General features: G+C 43.7%; 1 protein-coding gene and 1 non-coding gene across 6 annotated transcripts in view; one reads left to right on the top strand and one right to left on the bottom strand.

Moving 5' to 3' along the window:
• POLD3 (DNA polymerase delta 3, accessory subunit) overlaps positions 1 to 16396 on the bottom strand; it is a 74915-nt gene extending 58519 nt beyond the window's left edge. For 2 of the 5 annotated variants that reach the window (XM_069203807.1, XM_069203806.1), the window contains exons 1-3: positions 16212 to 16380; positions 6035 to 6090; positions 4118 to 4220 (exon numbers count right to left, since the gene is read on the bottom strand). In XM_069203807.1, coding sequence (XP_069059908.1) covers positions 4118 to 4220; positions 6035 to 6090; positions 16212 to 16268 — 216 coding nt within the window. In that variant the 5' untranslated portion in view covers positions 16269 to 16380. Of the gene's footprint in view, positions 1 to 4117; positions 4221 to 6034; positions 6091 to 16211 lie in introns of all 5 variants that reach the window. The other 3 variants (XM_069203805.1, XM_069203809.1, XM_069203808.1) reach the window with 3 other exon arrangements.
• Positions 16397 to 16842: 446 nt separating this feature from the next.
• Positions 16843 to 17238, top strand: LOC138252491 (small Cajal body-specific RNA 2). The gene has a single exon (XR_011195224.1). It is a non-coding gene; the product is annotated as a small Cajal body-specific RNA 2 (non-coding RNA).
• The last annotated feature ends 4475 nt before the right edge of the window (positions 17239 to 21713 follow it).

Raw genomic sequence — 21713 nt, 5'->3', positions numbered from 1 at the left:
CATGATTGACAGTTTGATTTAACATCCATGGATCCCTCTGGGGCAATGTACTGGCAACAACTTGGTAGTAGTTTGTAGCTGCATTGGGACCTCCTGCACCACTGATGGAACAACTGCCAAAACAAATGACCTTTTTTCCCCATCTGCACCACTGATGACACTGGATTTGGCACCACTTGGCAAGTCAGGACTCAGTTCAAGCCCTTGGAGAACCTTGGAAAGCAGGATGTAGAAAGCCCAGTCCATTCCTTTCATTCTCAGGACAGAAGCAGCAGATCCGCACAACAAAGCAACAGGCAGATTGGCAGTCCCTCCTACAGCATCCAGCTCTTCTTCCTGGCAGAATGTTCTTAGTCCAGAAGTGTTCTAACAATGTGGGGTCAGAGGTCTAGTACTTATACCATTTCGGTCTTTGAAGTATGCAAATTGAAGTCTTTGTAGTGCACAAGACCCCGCCTTTCCTGCACTGGCCATAGACACACTTCAGGGGGTTAGACAGTGCTTTGTGTAAGGAGAGGCACAACCCTATTCAGGTGCTAGTGCCAGCTCCTCCCACCACTCTAGCTCAAGAAGACCTATCAGTCTGGTGATGTGCCATCAGGATATGCAGGGCACACCTCAGCTCCCTTTGTGTGACTGTCTAGAGTGAATGCACAAACAGCCCAACTGTCATCCTGACCCAGATGTGTATTCTACAGACAGGCAGAGGCACAGACTGGCTATGCAAGAAAATGACCACTTTCTAAAAGGGGCATGTTCAAACCTACAAATCAAAAAACAACAATTTCACTAAAAGATATATTTTAAAATGTGAGTTCAGAGACCCCAAACTCCACATCTCTATCTACTCCCAATTACACTTAAAAGGTATTTCAAGGCAATCTCCATGTTACCCTATGGGAGAGACAGGTCTTGCAATAGTGAAAACTAAATTTAACAGTATTTCACTACCAGGACATGTAAAACATATGTCTTATTTTTTAAATACACTGCGCCCTGCCCTTGAGGCTGCCTTGGTCCTATCTTAGTGGTGACTTATACGTAGTGAAAGGGAAGGCTTGGGCCTGGCAAGTGGGTGCACATGACAAAACTACACACACAAGCACTGCAATGGAAAGCCAGAGACCTGTTTACAGGGCTATTCGTGTGAGTGGCACAATCAGTGCTGCAGTCCAACTAGCAGCATTTGATTTACAGGCCCTGTGCACACACAGTGACCTTTACTAGGGACTTATTAGTGAATCAAATATGCCAATCATGGATAGACCAATCACCAATACAGTTTGGACAGGGAGCACTTGCACTTGAGCACTGTTCAGCACTGGTAAAGTGCCCAGAGTCATAAAGCCAGCAACAATTTAATTTCAGCACAGGATCAAAACCAGGAGGTCAGAAGCAAAAACGCTGGGGAAACCAGGCCAAGAGCTGACAGGTCTAACACTGGTGTCGCATCAGTTCAGAAAAATAACGAAAATAACATGTCAAGCTGCTTGAAGAATCTCCTTGAATTAGTGTACACAAACACATATGAACATACACCAAGAGAGGAAGACCATTATCCTAATCAAAAAAAATAAAAACACCTATTTCTCAAAGAAGTGTTTCTTAGATCACGTTTGTTTCCTCTGCTCTTAATTCCTTACAGAAAAAATTACATTATTATCTGTTGCCCATAAACACAGTCCTTATTCAAACAAATCATGGTGCACTAATTATTCCGGAGGTGTTTCTATCTCCTCCCACTTTTACGCATATGCTCAAAACATATTCATCAGCAGATGTTGTGATGCTATTATGGCTGCAGGCAATGTAAATGCCCCTCCCAGTCATCTCCTCCCCTACTAAAAGTTCCCATTTGCAATTGTGTAAATACATTCACACAGGTTTTGTAGTGTGATTTTCACAGTGCCTTGGTCTTGATGCACGAGTTTAATTTTGCCTAACCATAACAGATTCTAAGATCTAGCAACTATATCTTGAACACCAATTCCTGCTAGGCCACTTCAAGCACTCCCTCGCTAAGCAAACATATGTTGGACTTTTTCATTTTTACGTATGGCCCAGATGTTTACACAACTATCTAGAAGGGTGCATTCCGCTCGTCTTACGTTTTACCACAATTAATGACCTGTGTGATTCTGCTTGAATGATCCTGCTCGCCCCTGGGAGAAACCACTGCCTTCTCAATCCAAGCACGGTTTCAAATGATTGGGAATTATGCCACTTCTTGTCAGTGACCTATTTCTCAAAAAGTCACCAATCTTACTTTCAGGCTTGATTGATGCCCCAGCCTATTCATACTGTATTGAAAGCTATCCACGGGCAGGACTTGAGTTATCACTAGACGTCCCCTTAACCTAGTGCACCCTAGTCTTGACTGGCCGACCAGGTAGGCCATATTTAGGCTCTATCCAGTCTTCACGTTTTAGCACCTACCTAAACTCCCACTGCCACTCTCATCCAACGATCTATTGGAATTCACAGCACGCTTGCTTACTCACAACACACATACAAAGAGCATGCAGAGATATATAGTCAGTTGGACAGGCAGCTGAATGAACAGCCTGCAGGGTGGATGCTTAACTGTCATGCTAGAGAGAAATGTGCGTATTTTCTGCAGACAATTTGGCAATGTTAGACATCCTTGTTAACATGTGGTAAATCAGGGCATAAAGGGCTATTACAAGTACAATAGTATGGCATATCTCTGTGATGGGATGGGTGCATAAGAATTGTTCTGGTTAATGTTTTTGTTGGAGGGTTGTGTGCTGTGGGTAATCCTCTTGACCCACGTGATAGCCTGCTACATAGCACATGTGCTGCTTAGTTTACTTTGCTGCATTGAAAGTGTGTGTTTGTTGTTTTTAGTGGTTTCTGCCTTTGTGAACTACCTGGGGAAACAAAACACAACCACATGCTGTTGTTTGGCTGCAGTGGATGCATACAAAATTTTCATGCAGAAAAGCAGATCGTTAGCCACCATTGCACTTGAAGTACCAGTTCCCTCAGTCAGCTCTAGTTACATAACATGCTAAAATTGCTAACTACAAGGGACTCACTCAGGGTCATCTATCCCAAGATTGAGGATAAAAATCCAAGCGATCATGTAACTCTGACACCCATAAATGAACCTCAGGGACTGGATAAACTGGACAACCAACATGTTCCTATTTCAAAAGTTGTCCCTTCTAGAAATATGTTTTAGGTTTGTTTGTTTAAAAAAAAAAGAAAAAAAAAAAACACCTCTCACCTCACCCATCACCAAAGTGGTCTACTTTAAAAAGAACAGTAAGAGACTCTCAAACTTGCAATGTTGTTTGGATTAAAGTAAGTTATATTTTGGAAGTTTGCAAGGGTGGGAAAGCTACACCAAGGAACAATCGTGTGCATCCTATGGCTTGGTAAAGTCAGTAGGCCAAATTGACTAAACTTCTTCCCACCCAGTTTCCCTTGGCCATCACAGAGCTGCAACTGAGATGGTCAGTTTGTTCTACTCATTCAGGTAACACATTGTATTAAACTGACCAGGGACCCGCCAGACTTTGTCTCAATATAAGCAACCTTATGTTTATATTTTTTTTGTTCTTACTTAAACCCTAGTCCACAACTGGAGATTCAAAAAGGCAACCTAGTCACACAGATCTGAATCAAACGCAAGAAGAACTGGTGGGGGATGCTTAAGGGGTGAGATATGATGCTAAACATCTGGGTGGTGGGTGTATAAAATGTGCAATTCACTGGACAAGATCGCAATAGCCTTCCAAGTCTGGAAGTATTCATGATGAAATTAAAAACCTAACTTTCAATGGTAACTTCCCCATCCTACCTTGAAAAGAAAAGAATCCCCCAACATCTGAAAGGGACAACTAAGGGCGAGTAAGGAAAGGTCTCCGACAAACGGTCTGCATAAACCCCATCATATCCCTGACCCTTCACAAACATGTATCCAACCACTGTCGCAAAGGGGATTAATCTAGCCTAGATATGCCTTAGCAGTGCTACGTAGCTAATCCAGTCATGGGTCAGAACTTTACAAAACAAACAAATAAATAAATAAATACAACATATCTTAAAAGTGTAAATCAGTTAGAGCCAAAGGAATGTACAAAACACTCACTGGGTACCCATTCTGAACATGCTTCCCAGTCACCAGATAGGTTACATGCAGCTGTACTCCAGAGTTCTCCTTTCGCTTCCTTTCCACATAGTCGTATAACATCCTGAGGAAAGTAGTAACAAGAGGGTTACAGAGACAGTAAAGGAGACAGAAGTTTCAACCCTGACACAAAAACAGAGTCATACACCTTTCTCCTCTTGGACATTAGAAAATTCACAGAAGTGCTAACAGCAAAGAGTTAACATACATGTTAAGTGCGCTGACAATTTTGTTTAGATTTATGTGGATGAGGCTTTGGGAAAAGGGCTACAAGTGCCTCCCAGAGTCAATTCTGCCTCCAGTTGTTTAATGCATTCAGGAGAGAGATCAAGGACGTGGAGGCACTATATTAATATCCTTTCTTGGCAAGTCTTCTTCACACCTTCAGGGATGTGAAATTTCATAAAATATCTACTTGTCCAATGTCTGTCACAATGGTGAAGGCCTGGCAGCTCCGACAACAATAAAGTTTTACCAAAAAAGTCATGTCAAAATAAGACATGCACTGACAAAACCAAAAAAAATGACCACCGATGGCAGACCTATTGGTTTTGCCATTGCTTGTTTATTTTCATGTTTGCCATAATCTTGTTGAAACTGGTTTCACTAATTTTCCATTATGAATATTTTTGGGAAATACTAGCATGCATCAAAACATTTTACTGAATGATGCTTCAAAAAAATTGTACATAACATTTCACAGTAATTTAGCAAAGCATTTTTCCCTGATTACATTTTTTGTGAACATTTTATTATGAAAGCGAAGAATCCTCACTCTTGCTTTCAAGCTTCTGCAAATATTTGCATTTAATCGGAGAGCATTCTGAAAGCATTTCATGTAGCTTCGTATTGTTAAATTTTGCAAGCATGTGTACACATTTTTGTTACTGGAGCCACTGTCAGTAGTGCAGTCTGAGCTTACAACATGTATTTAGAGCACTCACCCCAAAAATAAAGGCTTTGCATTAATGAACCATAGGTACAAGCTTGAGCAGCATAAACATATGGATGCAAATATTACTTTAACGGCAGACAATTCCCAACCCTACTTTATAATGTGGTACTGTAAACTGGCAGCCAAAGGGTTTGTGCTGAATGGGATTGGGCCTGCTTGTCCCAAAGAAAAAAAGAAACATGAAAACGTGTTGTCCTTGACCACAAACAATATGTCCTGCGCGTTGGGCTATAGGAATTCCACACCCCTGCACAATTATCTAACATTATGGTTAATTAAAGCAGAATTGCATATACTAAAGTTACTGTCCATTTTTTAATTTAGTAACATGTAGATCTGTTAAATGTTTAATTGTAACAGTGGGCCTACCCATTTGGAAAAAGACATCAATTGATAGTTGAATGTACAGAAACAATGTCAATTTCAATTAAAATAAAAATAGCAAAATTGATATGTAATTTGGAGTTCCTTTGCAGCTTCACTAAACATCATATGAAAACTGTATTAAGAAATTACAAACCTAACTTGAACCCATTGCAGGTGTACTTAAAAATTATCAGATTACTTAAGTGTCCAGGAAAGCCAGGCCCAGTGGAGTTATAAGCACCCGAGCTTCACCTCGATTTAAAGGGATTGAAAATTAAAATAATCAGGGAACTGTAATACACAACAGTATAAGCCCCTTCTTAAATATTTTCACACAGGACGGTTACCTAGAATAAAGAGATCCTGCAATTGCAAAAACCTCCTAGTTAACAATGCGCAGCACTTAAAACTAAGAATGTATGTTGTATATTTGCCAAACAATATATAAACTAAATATAGAAATATCATTGTCAGCTGTAAGTTTGGAAACAAAATATAAACCAATGTAACCAATAAAAAGATGCTAAAGGAAAAAGAAAGGGTGTAGAAATACTTACTGTTTAGCTTGGTTTACATGCACCCCCAGAGTATAGCTGAGCCATTTGTATGTCACCTGAAATTAAGGGGAGCAAATGTTGAGGAAACAGGATAAAATAAATGAATGTTCCCAAACAAGTGGCCAGGTACTGAAAGTTGCAAATCCTTGCATTCCCAATATTGCAAATAGTTAGCAGTTGAAATGTCTGTAAATAAAATAAATGAAATTGCGAGACAAAAATATACGGAGGCACTGCCTACTGAATAAGTTGTGGAAGAGAGAACACAAGAATCGAGTGTGCGAAGGTCATCGACCCAACTGTTTATACACTGCAGAGTGCCTCTGGGTTCTTCCTCTCCCATATTTATTGTGCCACTAGGTTCCCAGTGATCCAGGGGGTCCTAGCCTGTTGTCAGCTATGTTAGCTGATACCAACAATACACAGTCCTGGCTTGAATTCAAGGAGACCGCTCTATAGAGGGGGTGCTGGACTGCCTGGTGGCGTACAGCAATGAATGTAGGAAAGTTGGCTAGGAGTCAAATGGAAAAAAAAGAGGTCCTGATCCAAAGCTTTGAATTTCTAGGTATTTTGCTCTTTATATACCATAACCAGCTTGGTCAGCAAGCTGCCTCTGTAGAAAAGGTTGCAATATCTCAAACAAGGTCAGGGCCGTCATTACACGCTTCATTAGAACTCTGCTTCTAAGTTACAAAACGTTGAGTTGGGCTACCTGGACCTTATTTTTGTTGTAGGTGCCTGACCACGACGTTTGAGCAAGAAATTCCTTAAAACAGTTAACCACTGCAAAATACGTTAACAGACAGATTATCTGGGAGATACTAAATCATCAGGTCCCATCTGGGTAGGAAAAACGGATTAGACTGCCTTAACCATCTTGCCAAAGTATGCTGCAATGTACCACACAGATAAAGGAAACGGTGGAGTAAAAATAGGCCTTGCCTGGTTCACAAAGCATTTGTGCAAAGTTCAATTAGATGCCTGAACAGCCACCTCACCTCCATCAAGGGAGTACTTCATGCTACAAAGAGACTAGTTACAGACAACAGAAATTCTATCACAGTACACCAACTGTACCTACCTCAGAGCCACTGTGTTTGTAGGATGGCTCAGATTGTGTGTCCACCGTTGTTCCATAGTTGTCCTTCATCTGTTTCAATGGTTTGGGGCATGTGGGTTGGGTGCATGGCAAGCTTGTATTTACTTATTTTGTTTTTAGAAATGTGGGTCTTTGCAGTTATCCCGAGTACATGTGCCCTTACTGCCTTCAGTTTAGGGCCTCTCATTAGACGATCAGTCAGTGTACTTCCCATTTGCTATGGTGCCCTACCAGTACACGGCTTACAGCGCATTGCCCCCTTGAAACAAATATCTATAAGAGTCCTCATCCGGATAATACCATCAATAGCAATTCAGTTCATCAGAATCAATTTCAACGCTTCAGTGGGAAAAATATTCACGCTGCCACATAAGAATCATAGAGCAGTCTCACCTGGCAAATCTATCGGCGAGGTCTCGGGCACAAAGCAGAGAATGGTTGATGTTACACCATTTACATAACAAGCATTTGCAATTCAAGAGGTCTAGCATATTTTGAACAAGTTAATTGTCATCTTTTGACAACAGCGCCCACGAGCAAAAACAAAAAATGACAAGTGGAAATTGAATAAAGATGACTTAACAAAATAAAATAAAGTTAGCTTAAAAAAATCAAACTTTGCAATTTCGTTTATCCTGTTGGGCACGTTTTTGCCATTCACAAGCCTTCTGTTTGCAGGGCACTGTAAATTAGAACAAAATAGTACCTCGATCGCGTCTGGAGCAGCGGACGGGCACTAATTAAGTAAAAAATCAATTTGTGCTTGCTCCCTGCTCCACACAGAGGACCGGAAATGGTGCCAGTCCTGTCTTGATGAATTTTGAGGCTGTAAAGAAGAGTGCCACGCAAACCAACAAATGGTGAGCGACAGGCGGCTCCAAGCCCTGTACTGAACACAACAGCGTCTCACATGCGAGACGCATTCGCTAGTCCATGCACTTGCAGGCTCGGCCCTAAAAATGAACATACATTTATTAAATGGCTATTAAAATTGTTTATCATGCCAATGCAGACTGGTGCAGCTGCTCTATATAAATACATTAATTTAAAAATGGCCTTTTCACAGGAGAACTAACCACAGCACGTTTTGAATAAGTCTCCCAGATATACACCCAAAGAGCCTCAGAATTTAAAGACAAGCACTGCCCCTGACCATGTCCCCGTATTTGTATTTAACTGCCCTGACCTTGTTTGAGATATTGCCACCACTGATGTATGAACATTTCAACTGTTTCTTGGACACTTGTTCTTCGCCTATTAAAGCACTGGATCCCTTCTTCTCATGACTTCAGCCACCAGTTCTGATTCATCATCAGATTGCTGAGGACCTGCGGGGCGGGTGCATTTGGAATCCCTGAGCAGGAGCTTGTCCATTCTCCCTCCCTTTTAGAAAGTGATCATGACAGATGCCAGCAGGAGAGGATGGGGACAACCTTAGGGAACAAACAAGTGCAAGGCAGGTGTTCAATCACAGCTCATCCAATTGGAAAGAGCTGAAGGCTGTTCGGTTAGGTCTTTCTCAATCTGCCCCACTCTTAAGCAATTAATCAGTTTTGGTGCAGACAATCAGGTGGTCAAGGCTTATATAAATCACTGGGGGAGGAGGTATGAGATTTCGTCCAACCTAGCAGATTTGACTAATAAGATATGAGGAAGGATTTACTTGGGGGATCATCTAAACAGGTCATTTCGCCTGCCATGCTCCCTGACCATTCTGTCCGAGATCTTCCAGTGGATAGTGCTTGAATCTAGAAAGCCACGGCTGGATCTACTCGCTACCAAAAATAATCCTTAGCTATCGAATTATTGCACTCTTGCACAGACTCCAGGAACATGGCCTGTGTCCTCAGTAATCTGGTCAACCCTACGCGTTACCACCAATTTGCTTATTCCCATGGTGCTACAGAAGTCCATTCAGACCATGTGGAAGTGCTGCTGTTCCATTTAGCCCCAAATGCAATTGGTTCACTCTTCTTCTAAGATCTGTGGTTCCTTCCGCAATGGGTTCTTTCACTAGATCCAGCTTGCTTAGCCCCTCCAGTCCCCAGCAAGTCAGCGTTAAGCTGTCTTCGGCTCTGGGTCTGGAAATTGAAACGCTAAACCTTCAAGAGTTGAGTTGTTCAAAGGACGTTGCTTTCTCTTTCAACAATCTAGACATCCAGCTACTCTTCAGATTTATGCTAAGCACAAGTAATCATTTTCATCCAACTGGGGAAAAGATTTGAATCTATCTTCATTTGACCCTATGAAGATCTTGTATTGTATAAGGGATGGTTTTGTGTTGGGATAAGTGGCCTCGACTTTGCGCAGAAAATGGGCAGCAGTCTGGGAAATCAGAAGTGCGGACTCCAGACACCCCAGTATCCAGACTTTTAAGGAGTTTCTCCTTAAAAAAACAACAAAAAACTGTGGTTCGTTCATTGATTTCATCTTGGGATCTGCATCTTGTTTAGAAGGCTCTTCGGTGGTCAACTTGTGAGCGGTTAGCCTGCTGATGTGAAACTCCAATTGTATAAGGTTTTATTTTTAGTGTCTATCTGTTCTGAGAGAAGGTACGTGGAATTGGGGGCTCATCTTTATGTTCACTTTTTTCTTTGAGATAAAGTTTTTCTGAGACCAACTCCTTCATTTTTGCCCATCGTCCCGCCGAACATATATCTCAACACCCTAGTTCTTCCTATTTTCAGTGCCCGTCCTCTCCAGAGGAGGACAGACTTCTCACACTGGATCTTCACGTTTTTGATTTATGTATCAAGGTTATTTTTGATTATTGATTTATCATGAACTAAGAGCTTTAGGAAAATTCAAGCTTTCTTTGTAACATTTGGTCTATCAGGTGTGGGCTCTCAACGTTCTTCAGCTACGTTGAGTAGGTGGCTGAAAAAGACCACTGTCTTGGTTTATGAGAATAAGGAACAATCACTGCCCGGTTCAGTGAAAGCTAGATCGACTTGAAGAATGCTTGCATCCTGGGAAACGCTAAAGGGTGCCTCAGCGAAAAACATTTGTATGGCAGTAACCTGGCCTTCCCCTCATACCACCGTAACTATCTGTGTTCTGTTTTAGGTGAACGTGGCGAGTGCTGCACTGCATAACTCCTTAAAAAAATCTTTGAATAAGTTTTTGCTGCAGTAACTTTATGTCTCCTAAGCATTTTTGGCTGCACTTGTACCTTTGGTATACCTGCATGCAGTAAGGGCTGGGAAGAGGAAGACAGGCAAGAAAATAAAAATGTCCTGGTAACTCACAAGTAATCTTTGTTACTCTGATTTCATAGATGGGGGGAGGAGGGGGCGCGCAACCAGAAATCGATTAAAGGCGTATATTTTTTTCTTCAGTTTTTATGCTCAGTATGACAAGGATGTAGAGTATGATTATTTCAGCTTTATTCCCACCAAATGCAGAAACAGGAAGTCAGACATATTTGGAGTATTTTTTGGTTTAGCTTTGGTATGGAACCATTTCTGTTGCTGGAGATGGGTTCTCACTCAGTAGGGTGTGATGAATACGACCTGAACACGGTATAATGAATATTACTGGTAAGTAACTGGGACATTCTCCTCTGCATCAACAGAATACCCCTTGCCACTGACACATGGGCTTGAAAACAACATTGAGTTCATGGCCAAGGATACAGTTAACGCCAACGATTCCAGGACAACCGCTCAGTAATCTCATTATTTGTCTGAATCAGCTACTCATCAAGGAATCATATCTTAGCACATCTGTGCACTGCCACGTCCACTCTGCAACCCCAACTATGTCCTCCTCGATTTCAACAAACTTAAACTGTGCTGTCTTTGACTCCTGCTCATCTGACCCAAATCCATATCGGACTATGACAGCTTCACCCTCAAAGAAGGCAGGCTACTATACAGGTCCTACTTTCATTAAAAATGGCTTTTTTCTCTACCAAAATCTAAACTAACTTGAGTAAGCATCATTAACATTTCTCCACAACAGCTTCTGTGAGCCTAGCTGTATTACAATAACCCTTATCTCCCAAAACCTTAACTTTAGCCTAAACTACTTCTCCACACAAAAAAAGATGGGGGAAATCAAACAAAACACTGGTTTCACATGTGTTGGCCCACTCCCATACACAAGTCTAAATCTCCTCCTACTCCTCTTCAATTCACCTACTCCCACAATTCCCCACAGAGAGAAGGACTGCAGACTGCGACTCTTACATACCCTACGTAAGCCCTAACCCCATCAGTCTGGGCAAAGAAAGCAACATCATTTAAATCACTTCAGTGACCAAAATTTTAAAGATCTTCCAATAAAAAAAATAGTGTTTCCAACCTTATTTTATGCTGGAACTGGCACCTGGGCTATAGTCTAAAATATGGTATGGCAGATGAAACCCCATTGAGATATCCAGAGGTGTGACTGTCAGATGCCATGTATTTTCCTGGATGAAAACACAATCGTATATGCTCCCTTAAGGTACAACTGACAGAGGTGTTATCTATGTGGTATAAGAGATCAATATAGTATAGGGTGTATTCTTGTCATACGTGGTCCCTGAAGTATAAGAGACACGAGAACTGTGACACCTTAACTGATGGCAGGGTCAACGAGATAGTAGCATAGATCGCTGGTTTCACAGTGTGTATTCTCAATATGTGTGTTCTCTATGAGGTATAACTGATAAGTTTGATTGGCACTCTATGTAGGACAAATGTCCTTTATGAATGTTTATCAGCCAGATGTATCTCCAGAGAAAATAACTGACACAGGTGTACCGGAATCGTTGAACAATCACACATACTCTTGGAAGATTCCACAGGAAAATATAGACACACTATAGACACAACTTTCACATGGAACCCAACTTAAGAACCTTTGGCAATATAACTCACAGTTGTTCCAGTAGAAGGTATTACATGAGATCCTATGCTCTTCATAATTGAGAGATGTGCTTGCACTCTTGACGGTATACCTGTTGTGTGCTCTAGGCGTATAAGCAAATCTGCACGGTCCCTGGGGTGTTTAATGGTCAGATGTGACCATGGGAAAAAATATAAAGATGCACGTTAACCTGGTAGAAAAATATGTGCCTCTTGGGATGTAACTGCTAGGCGAGTCATGTATTTAAGATTGATATGTGCGTTGGGGGGCTCAACTTGCATACTTAGGACCATACAACAGAAGTGCACAGCTGAGGGTATCATAAACAGGGCACAAGCTGAGGTTAGACATCAGAAGACGGCGTCTACCCACTATTTTCACAAGGTAGACACTGTCTACCCTGTCATGAGGTTGGGCCCCACAGAAATATGCTAAACATTGGGACACATTCAGCAGTGCCTGCATGTTGGCTTCTTTCCTTTCAAGCAGCAAAGTGCAAGCCGGGTGTGGGGTTATCATACTGCAGCTGTGCCCATAACAAAGACCGAAATTAAGGGGCCATCAGGCCTCCTTTTGTTAGAGCTATGGGGAGCTTCACACTTAAATGCAATGAAGGGGAAACAAAGGCTCACAGGTTATCACTTCACAGGTACTTATGAAAGGCATGCGTTTGACTTTGTTTAGTCCCTGTATATAAGAGATATGCATACACTGTAAGAATGTCAGATGTGTTGGTCTGTCTCAGTATCTGCACAAATAATTTAACTACCACTATTTTATTTCCTTTATAGTGCTATAGCACTGCTCATATCAATGTGCTTTACATCACACACACAGACTATACAATGACAATAAATCATATAAATTTGTAAAATCTGTGTTACGTAAGACAGTGAGGGTTAGAGGGTGTAGGAGCCACATTTCCTTTATAGCTTACTGTGCTTACTATAAGGATTACAATTTATAAACTTCAAGTAACAAAAAGATCTGTGTTAAAAGCAATAACACTTTTCTATCTAAAAAAAAATAAAAAACTGTCATCTGCATGTTACATGAAGTGTTTTGCAGAAGACACATTAACACCCTACGCTATTTTTATTTAAAACTGGGACTAAACAAAACACAGATCTCTTCAGCAAATATGTTAACCTCCAGAGTTAATTTAACATTATTATCCTCTGAGATTTAGTTGGCATACAAAGATCTCTGCAACAGGTGCCTTGAACCCATAAGATATTTTAAACTGCAGATTTTGTAACAAATTAAGCAGAACAGGTTTATTGCCATGTTTCTCCTTATTGCCAATTTCTTTGTGGCAGGATTTTAAAAAACATAAATGTATAAGTTGGGGCCCAGATTTTGCGTTGGGGTTGGGTCACTTTTTTGGCACACCTCTGACGCAAAATCCCATTTGTTAAATAATGTAAAGCATTCAAATGTACCCATTTAGACTGGCTAAACATATGATGGTCTTTAGATCTGATGTCACATCTTGTGATGTCACTTCCTGCGAGTCCATGGTTGTGATGTCACTTGCGTACTGCCTAATTTGGTTAGTCCCCCCCACTTCTTTTTATAGGAATTGTGCCCTGCTAATAAATAAATGTCACCACAGTGTATGATACAAGATACTCTGCGCACCCCTATTATAAGGGATAGATGCACATGTGGTCCTCTGTGCATAGGTGTCAATCATGTGCCTGAGTGTTTAACAAACAGATGCGGGTGTCCTTGGCTGCTTAAGTGTAGGTGAACCCTCGCCCTAGGCCAGAGGTCTTCAATCTGGGGGTCGGGACCCCCAGGGGGGCCGTGGAGACCTGGAAAGGGGGTCGCACATTCCCCCAGCTGATCCTTAAAATGCCTCAGCTGAACTTTAATTTGAGTCTCCTGTGCTGCGAAAGCCTCACAGACAGCTAAGGAGACTTTCAGGCCAGGGCTTCTGCTTCCTGAATGAAAAGCAAATGTGCTCTACTAGCTGATCTGCAAATGTAAAGGGTGCTTGGGAGCAGCTTTAAATGATCAAAGCTTTGTGAGGACAAACATTTTTTTTTTTTTTTTTTTTAGGGGTAGTGCAAAGAGTTAACAACTGAGCTGTGAAGTGCATGCTTTTAATTGTATTTACACAGCGCTTACTTCACCTGGAGGTGTTGAAGGGACAGCTATTAAAAAAAAAGGTATTGCATATGCTCTGATATTACTTGAATACACATTTTGGAAGCACTGTTTTATAATAAACCTTTTTGTAGTTGCCTATCTAATACTGTGTGCAATGCAAGTATAAAATAATGCCTTTTTATATATTCACAGTGCTTTCTGTCACAGGCTGTGACATCATGGCACTAAAAATACACAAGTCATTATTCTCAACTGTACTAACAAAGATTTAGTTCTGTTGCTCTCCGGTTAAACACAGACCTCTGCAGTGCATTAACTAATAGAGGTTTCACTACAGTGCATTTCCCAATGAGTAACAACTTTATTTTATTTATTTTTCATTTCAGCTGGCTATTATTTTATATGTAGCTACCTGGCGGTGAAAGACGTAAACAAATTTAGAGAATATTTTGGGTTTATTCATGAGAGGCTTGCGCTGCTGGAGCATCACTTTTTTTTAATGCTCCAGCGGCACAGGCCTCTCAATCATACCTATGAGGTGACGCAACGCCTTCCTGAGTGGCTTTGAATGGCGTTGTAGATATGGAGAAAGGCAATGCAGCGCAAGCTGCTGCATTGCCTTACTTTGCGTCCAGGAGGCGTTCCATGGAAGTAGTGGTGGGTGTTCCTGTGCAACACAGATGGATTTTGACGCTGCCCGAGATTTACAAAATCACGTAAACTGGAGCAGTACCAAAACCTTACGCAGGCAGAATGAGGAGAAATATTTTAATTTCTCCTTGGTTTTTTCTCTTTCCATGTGTGCTGCTATCTGCCACACATGTAGAAAGAGGTACAATGCCTTTCTGGATTGTTTTTGTGCAGGAAGGTTCCCATTCCTGCACAAATACAATCCTGCCTATGTTGGCACTAGGCAGCAATTGTGCGCCAGCGCGGGGGGATAGGACAGAAATGTACTGTATTTCATAAATACAGTCCATTCCTGCCCTTTTGTATTGGAGTGTGGCAGTGTAGCAAGAAGACTTGCAGCTCTGCCACATGTCAATTCCTAATAAATGAGGACCTTTGTTTTTAGCCACACCCTTGACCACGCCCCCACACTCACTGATCTTTGATTTGCGAAACACTGTTTAATATTATTTCCTCACAGTAAAAATGATTTGCTGTGTGAAATGGGGATGTTTATTATTGTTGATGATGAGGAGTACCAGGTTCTAGAAATGTTTATCAGGAGGGGGTCCTTACACCTAAATTTTTTTAAGAGGGGGTCCCGGCATCAAAAAGTTTGAAGACCTCTGCCCTAGGCTATGACAGACTGAAGTACACGCCAGGTCGGGATTTCCTCTTAACTCTAACGAGTCGGTGGTGTTGTATCGTGGTTATTACATAGCCCGCTGATTTACTCTCGGTTAGGCTCGGGGTCCAGCTGCTGATGACATGGGTTTCCCCAGGGAATGGCAGGGTAGATAACAGGCACTTTCTCGGGGACTTGCAGCGCACCCCCAGCTTTTAACTACTACTTGATTGTCAAAACAATTAAAGTTCACCTTCTCCTGCTGTGTCTGGCGCGTCCTTCCAGCGCCTGCACAATACATCAGATGAGCAACAGACACGCGCGTACACGAGGATGTAAGTGACCTATAAATGTCTGAGGTTATTGCAGAGGGGTACAGGATCCCCCGGGTTGGGGGGAGGAGGAGGATGCAACCTATATGCAAACAGAGAGAACGTGTTGGAGAGGTGCACGCGCAGGTGGCGCCCACCCTTGGTACAACTGCAGGTCTGATCCAGCAGAGTGCACAACAGGCGCTTGCCCTTGACAGACTAAGTGACATACGCAACTCTGCACTTCCAAAGGAGAAGATGCACGTGCACCTAGAAACATCTCTCTGATGCGGTCACTGCCAAGTCTGACTTACTGGACACCACAACCGTCGTGCATATGCCCTAAAGCACGTCAGAGCCAGATCTACCCACGAGAGCAGGTGCACCAGAGTGAAACACATGTGCTACTGAAGATCTATGACAGGGGTGTAAATGCACCCCCAAAACATAACTGTCCGTGCAAAGGGTGCTCCCGATCACAACGAAAATGGAAGAAGCGCTCACTATCTTGTTTTGATCCGTCACGTATTCGTCGATGTTTTCCAGATACAGCTCGTCCATGCCGGCCGCCCCTGCGCTCAGCTGCGGCTCAAGCGCCTCTCGTCTCCCCGTTCACTCGGCTTCTCAACCAGCAGACGTCCCGGGCCCGGACTGGCGGGAACCGTCACTCCTACGTCACGGGGGTGAGAGTTCGTCTCCTGGGGCAACCGGAGGACGCCGGGCTGACGACCACTTGTGCGCGTGCTAGACACATACTCTCCGTTTCTTGTAAGAACCAATCCAACGGACCGCGACGCAAGACAACAAAAAGACGGACAACGATTGTAACAATATTTTAACATACATTTGACTCGTTTTACTTTGCTTCACCAGTGGAAAACTCATAATTTTAGCGGAGGTACTACCTCAAAAATAGCTTTGAACGCGTTCTTTCATTGCCTTTCTCTTTACGCAAGCAATAGTTTTGTTTTCCATATAATTATTTTTCCCGATCTCTGGTGTTAAAACTCACATTTTCACAAAATATCGACGTACCTACAGATACTAAACTCATCCAAGATGGCCGCCTTTTCCACATATTTTGAGCCCTACGTTTCGAACGTGACATTCTGTCCCAGAATGCAACGCGCGGAAACCCTTTAAAACGGTGTACGGAGGAAAAAAACGTTGCAGAGTGGGAAGGTTGGCTGCGTGAGAGGATGTTTAGAGTGTGTTTGTGGTGTAGTTGTACTTTGCATGTTCATAATTGTTTTGCATGATGTGTGCCTGTTCTCCCCTCAGCCCTTCATACACATTGATCTTATTTGACCGGCCCGGGGTTCTCCGCTCCTGGCCCCGGGCTGGGATGAGAAGGCTTCCTCAGCCGCTAGCCCCGTCGCCGGGCTCTGTGCGCAGAGGCTCCGAGCATCAGGCAGCGGATCCCGCCTTCGGGCTCAGACGTGATGAGTCGATCAGATATACTAGGCCGGGGGTGCGAGGCTTCGGCCCAGAGCACCGACCCGCCCGTGAGTATCCAGCGATCCTGATCTGAGCCCCGGCCTGCTGCCTGTAGTCTTTGGGGCCTAGTGACTGCTGAAGAGCGAGCGCGGCGCTAGCTGGGGAGTGCCGACAGGAGTTTGGGGCTGTGGATCATGGGCTGTAGAATCCTAAAGCCGGTGGCAGGGTGTTTTCCTCGAACAAAGAAATCTATTTGAAAAGGAGGCGTTTATAATGAGATCGGCGGGTGGACCACGACCATTTTTTTTGCAGGCCTTTAAAGAAACAGCCTATTTTTTGGGAATCTCATCGTTCGCAGTGTTTTCCCTGTAATAATTTGTTACGGATTAGTTTGCTTTTCTTTGGTGTACCCGCTTTCAGCTGTGGTTTGGCGTGGATCTAGGGTTTGTGAGAGAGCCGTGGGATCGATGTCTATACAGCGACTTTCGCCCACAAAATTAACCCAGGCGAACCTGAAAGTGTTTTTTTTTTTTTTTTCCGCGTGGAAATCCTTGTGTTTTGTCTGTTTGCGTTTCGTAACGTGTGTCTTTCCTTTGTTTTCAACCTACTACTGTACTGTGCCGAACTCCTGGCTGTTTCCACATTTGCTTATTTGTTGCAGTGTTAGCTGTTCAGGCGAGTTTTTCCTACCACCGTGTGCGCGTCGGCCAGGAATTGTTACTCTGCTCGCTCGTGGTCTGGAGATGTTGTCCACCTTTTAAGAACAATCTATGTTAATGAAGACTGCTTTGTGCAATAATTAGCTTTATGGCTTTCCAGTCCTTATAGGCTGTTCTCCTGTATTTGCACCGAAAAGGCGTCACTGTTCGGTAATTGCCAATTTAAATAGATTTGCGTCCCAATAGTTTATTTTTCTTTTGTACGTATCTCGGTCGTTTCTCCAAAGCAGTATATTTTTCCCCTGCCCCCACTTTCGACCTACGGTTACTTGATTTCTCGGTATGTTTTGTGGTTTTATTTACCTCTATCTGCTGTTAAACTGTCTTGTAAGCTGACTGGCGATCCTCCATCACTGTCGGCTTGTCTAGTCTCCCCCACTTTTTATTTATTTAAATAAAATCTCGCTTCACATAATCACAGTTAGGATCCCTCCGCTCCATTCCTACATGGGGGAGGATGTGGCGTAACAGCCATAGCTGCTGTCTCTGGAACTGGTGAACCAGATTCGAGTCGCGAGATCAACATCTGATGATTCTGGGCAAACCACTTTATCTCCCCATGTTTAAAAAAAAAATAATTAAAAAAAAGTGTGTACTTCTAGAATGTAACTATTAGTCAGGTAAAGTCCCTCCCTGTGCCTTCCACTTGAGTTTGAGCTATATAAAGCTCCAGTCAATACAGCTCCGTACATGTCATTAATTCACCATAGTGTTATTTTTAACCCGTTGCCTGCTCGTCCCAGTTGTACCATCTTTATTTGAGGTAAATTTGCTTCACCAGCTCACTCCTTCAATGATTATTCAGGCTTTTTAGGAAGCTGGCTCTATATATACCATGCCAAAATGACATATAGTGTGTAGAGTCCAGAGGTTCCCCAGAGGCTAAATTAGAAAATACTGAAGCTTTCTTATGGTAGTCTAGACAAGCAGTTAGGCTTATGAGAGGGTAGCGCAAAGCATTTGTTGTACACACTCAGGTAGTAAAGGAAGCACACGCTCAGTGTAAGTATCACACACGTAGCAATACCACTTGTTTCAATTTGACAAGTTAAATGGTTTTCAAGAACATAGCAAATATCGGTTTTAAAAGTTGACACTGCAATTTTCAGAAACGGTGCTAAAGGGAAAGAAAAGTTAGTACAGTTTTGAGTTAAATACAAGACTTAAAATTCCAGTCTCTGGCGGTTCGGATGTCACAGGTTTGGGTTCAAGTTAACCCTAAACACCCACCACCACCAACAGTGGGCTGGCCAGGTGCAGAGGTCAAGGATGATGCAAGATTTAAAATGGGCTCCTGTGTAGACGGGGGGCTCTCTGAATCAGGCCTGCTTACCAGTAAGTACCTGTGTCTTCGAAGGGCAGACTTGGGGGGGGGCCCTCAGGTGAGCACAGAGGGTTGAGGGGTGACCCGGTCAGCACCAAACACGCCCTCCGTGGCGCAGGGTGCAAACACCGCATCGGGCTCCCAATGCTTTTTAATAGGGGGTGGGGTCACAAAGATGCTGCAGGCTAGGTCCAGGGAGTCGGTTCTGGGAAACCACAGACTGGACAAAGAGGATGGCTGATTGCTGAACAGGTGGTTGGTTTCCCTACGGCCAGGGGGCTGCCGGTGCAGGGGTGCCTTTAGGTGTCGGGAGTCTTCGTCCGATTCTCTTGCAGTGAGTGGAGTCCTCTGGATTTATGCTACAGGTGTTGTTTGTCAGGAGGGGTCAACCCAGGGTGGACACTACCTCTGAAGCGTCTGGAGACCTGCTCTGGACCGGTGGGCCACCTGGACATGGGTGCAGAGTGGGCAGGACTTGCTGGTCCTCTTGAAGCTCTTAAGATGTCGCTGTTCCTGAGCAATACGTCACCTTTTTGTAGCAGGGCTTTTGAAGCTGGAGACAGGCCTGTAGCGCTGGGGACAGATCAGTTGGTGTCTTCAGTCTTCTCTGCTGGGGTTTAGCTTAGCAGTTCTTTATTTATTTATTTTTTTTCCCTTGTCTTCCTGTAGTCACTAGGAATCTGACCAGCTAGGTTAAGGGAAGCCGAAATCCATCATTTAGAGGCGTTGCAATGGTCGGAGGGCAGTAGTCAATGGCTACTGTCCCTGAGGGTGACCACACCCTTCCGGTGTCCACTCCCCTTGGGGAGGGGGACACAGACTTAACCCTATTGGTCCCTGCCCTCCAAACCAAGATGGAGGATTTTGCAGGGAGGGGTCCTTTCAGCTTTGGACACCTTGGGGGTGGTCCTAGCTGGAGTGGTCTCGCCTTGTTTTTCCTCCTAACTTTCCAGCTGGACTTGCCACCAAAAGTAGTATATTGTCCGTGGGGCGGGCATCTCCACTAGCTAGAGTGCCATGGGGCATGGGGCTCTGTAACAGGAGGCCTGAGCTGTTGTTGCAGTTCCTGGTGGGGGGCAGGTGAAGACCCCCCCTTTCAGTGCAGGCTTTGTTCCTGGCCTCAGAGCACGGAGGCCCTCAACCCCATGGGTCATAGCCTGTGTGTCAGAAACACATCTATTAGTGGCAGACTGCACTAAAGGGTTGGGTAAAATACAGGGGCATCTCTAAAGATGCCCTCTGTGTGCATTTTACAATAAATCCAACACTGGCATCAGTGTAGGTTTATTGTGCTGAGAAGGTTGATAACAAACTTCCCAGAGTTCAGTGTAGCCATCATGGAGCTTTGGAGTTAATGACAAACTCCCAGCTTATGCACTTAATATGGCCACAATACACTTAGAATGTCTACGGATGGACTTGGACACTGCAGGGGCATATTGCTCATGCAGCTATGCCCTCACCTGTGTTATAGTGCACCCTACCTATGCCACAGGCAGTGGTTGGGTGTGGCATCCTGAGAGGGATGCCATGTTGACTTTACCTTTTCTCTCCACCAGCACACACAAGCTGCATGGGCAGTGTGCATGTGCTTGGGGAGGGGTTCCTCAGGGTGGCACAGTATATGCTGCAGCCCTGAGGGACACTCCCTGGTCACAGTGCCATTGGTACCACTAATACCTTTTAGAAAGGAATTAGCTGTGGGCCAGGATTGTGCCAATTGTGGAACAATTGGACAGTTTTAGAGAAAGATGGGTCCACTTGGTGGATACACAGTAGTTCATGACCTACCGGTGGAGTGCTGAGTAATGAGCCCTTATATAGTTACCTACTTAATGTCTGAAGTGCTATTCTGGGTCTATTTGCAACCCATAACAATGTGCATAGTTCTCTGCCCAGCCTCAGGAAAAAAAGTACTCTGGTAATGTGAATGGAGTGTTTTGCACGGCCTAAATTAATTTTGGTAATATAATCTTAAAAATTGCTGTCCTTTAATTTCATGCAAATTACACTTAGTACCATCTCCATGCTTCTGTTTGGCACTCAGTCATAATTACTTATGGACTACCACTTTGATTTACTGTGGGATTCTGCGCCCTATTGATCTTGTCTATGACTGACTTCCCTCAGTTTATTTTATAGCTGGTGTAGTTCTGCAAGTCTCTTAAAAGTAAAAATATAATTGGGATTTATACAGCTCAATCAATCAATCATTCGCATTTATAAAGCGCGCTACTCACCCATAAAGGGTCTCAAGGCGCTGGGGGGTGGGGGGGGGGGGGGGGTCAGTGCTCGAAGAGCCAGGTCTTGAGCTGCCTTCTGAAGGAGAGGTGGTCAGGTATGGCGCAAAGGTGGCTGGGCAGCGAGTTCCAGGTCTTCGCTGCCAAGAAGAAGGATCTTCCTCCGGCGGTGGCTTTGCGGATGCGTGGTACAGCTGCCAGGGCCTGACCGGCGGAACGTAGAGTGCGCAGGGGGGTGTAGAAGGAGACGCGGCTGTTGATCAGTTTGGGTCCGAGGTTGTGGAGG

Source organism: Pleurodeles waltl, chromosome 8 (genome assembly GCF_031143425.1).
Source record: "Pleurodeles waltl isolate 20211129_DDA chromosome 8, aPleWal1.hap1.20221129, whole genome shotgun sequence".
NCBI lineage: Eukaryota > Metazoa > Chordata > Amphibia > Caudata > Salamandridae > Pleurodeles > Pleurodeles waltl.
The sequence above is the reverse complement of the archived record's forward strand: the minus strand, read 5'-3'. Positions and strand labels throughout refer to the sequence as shown.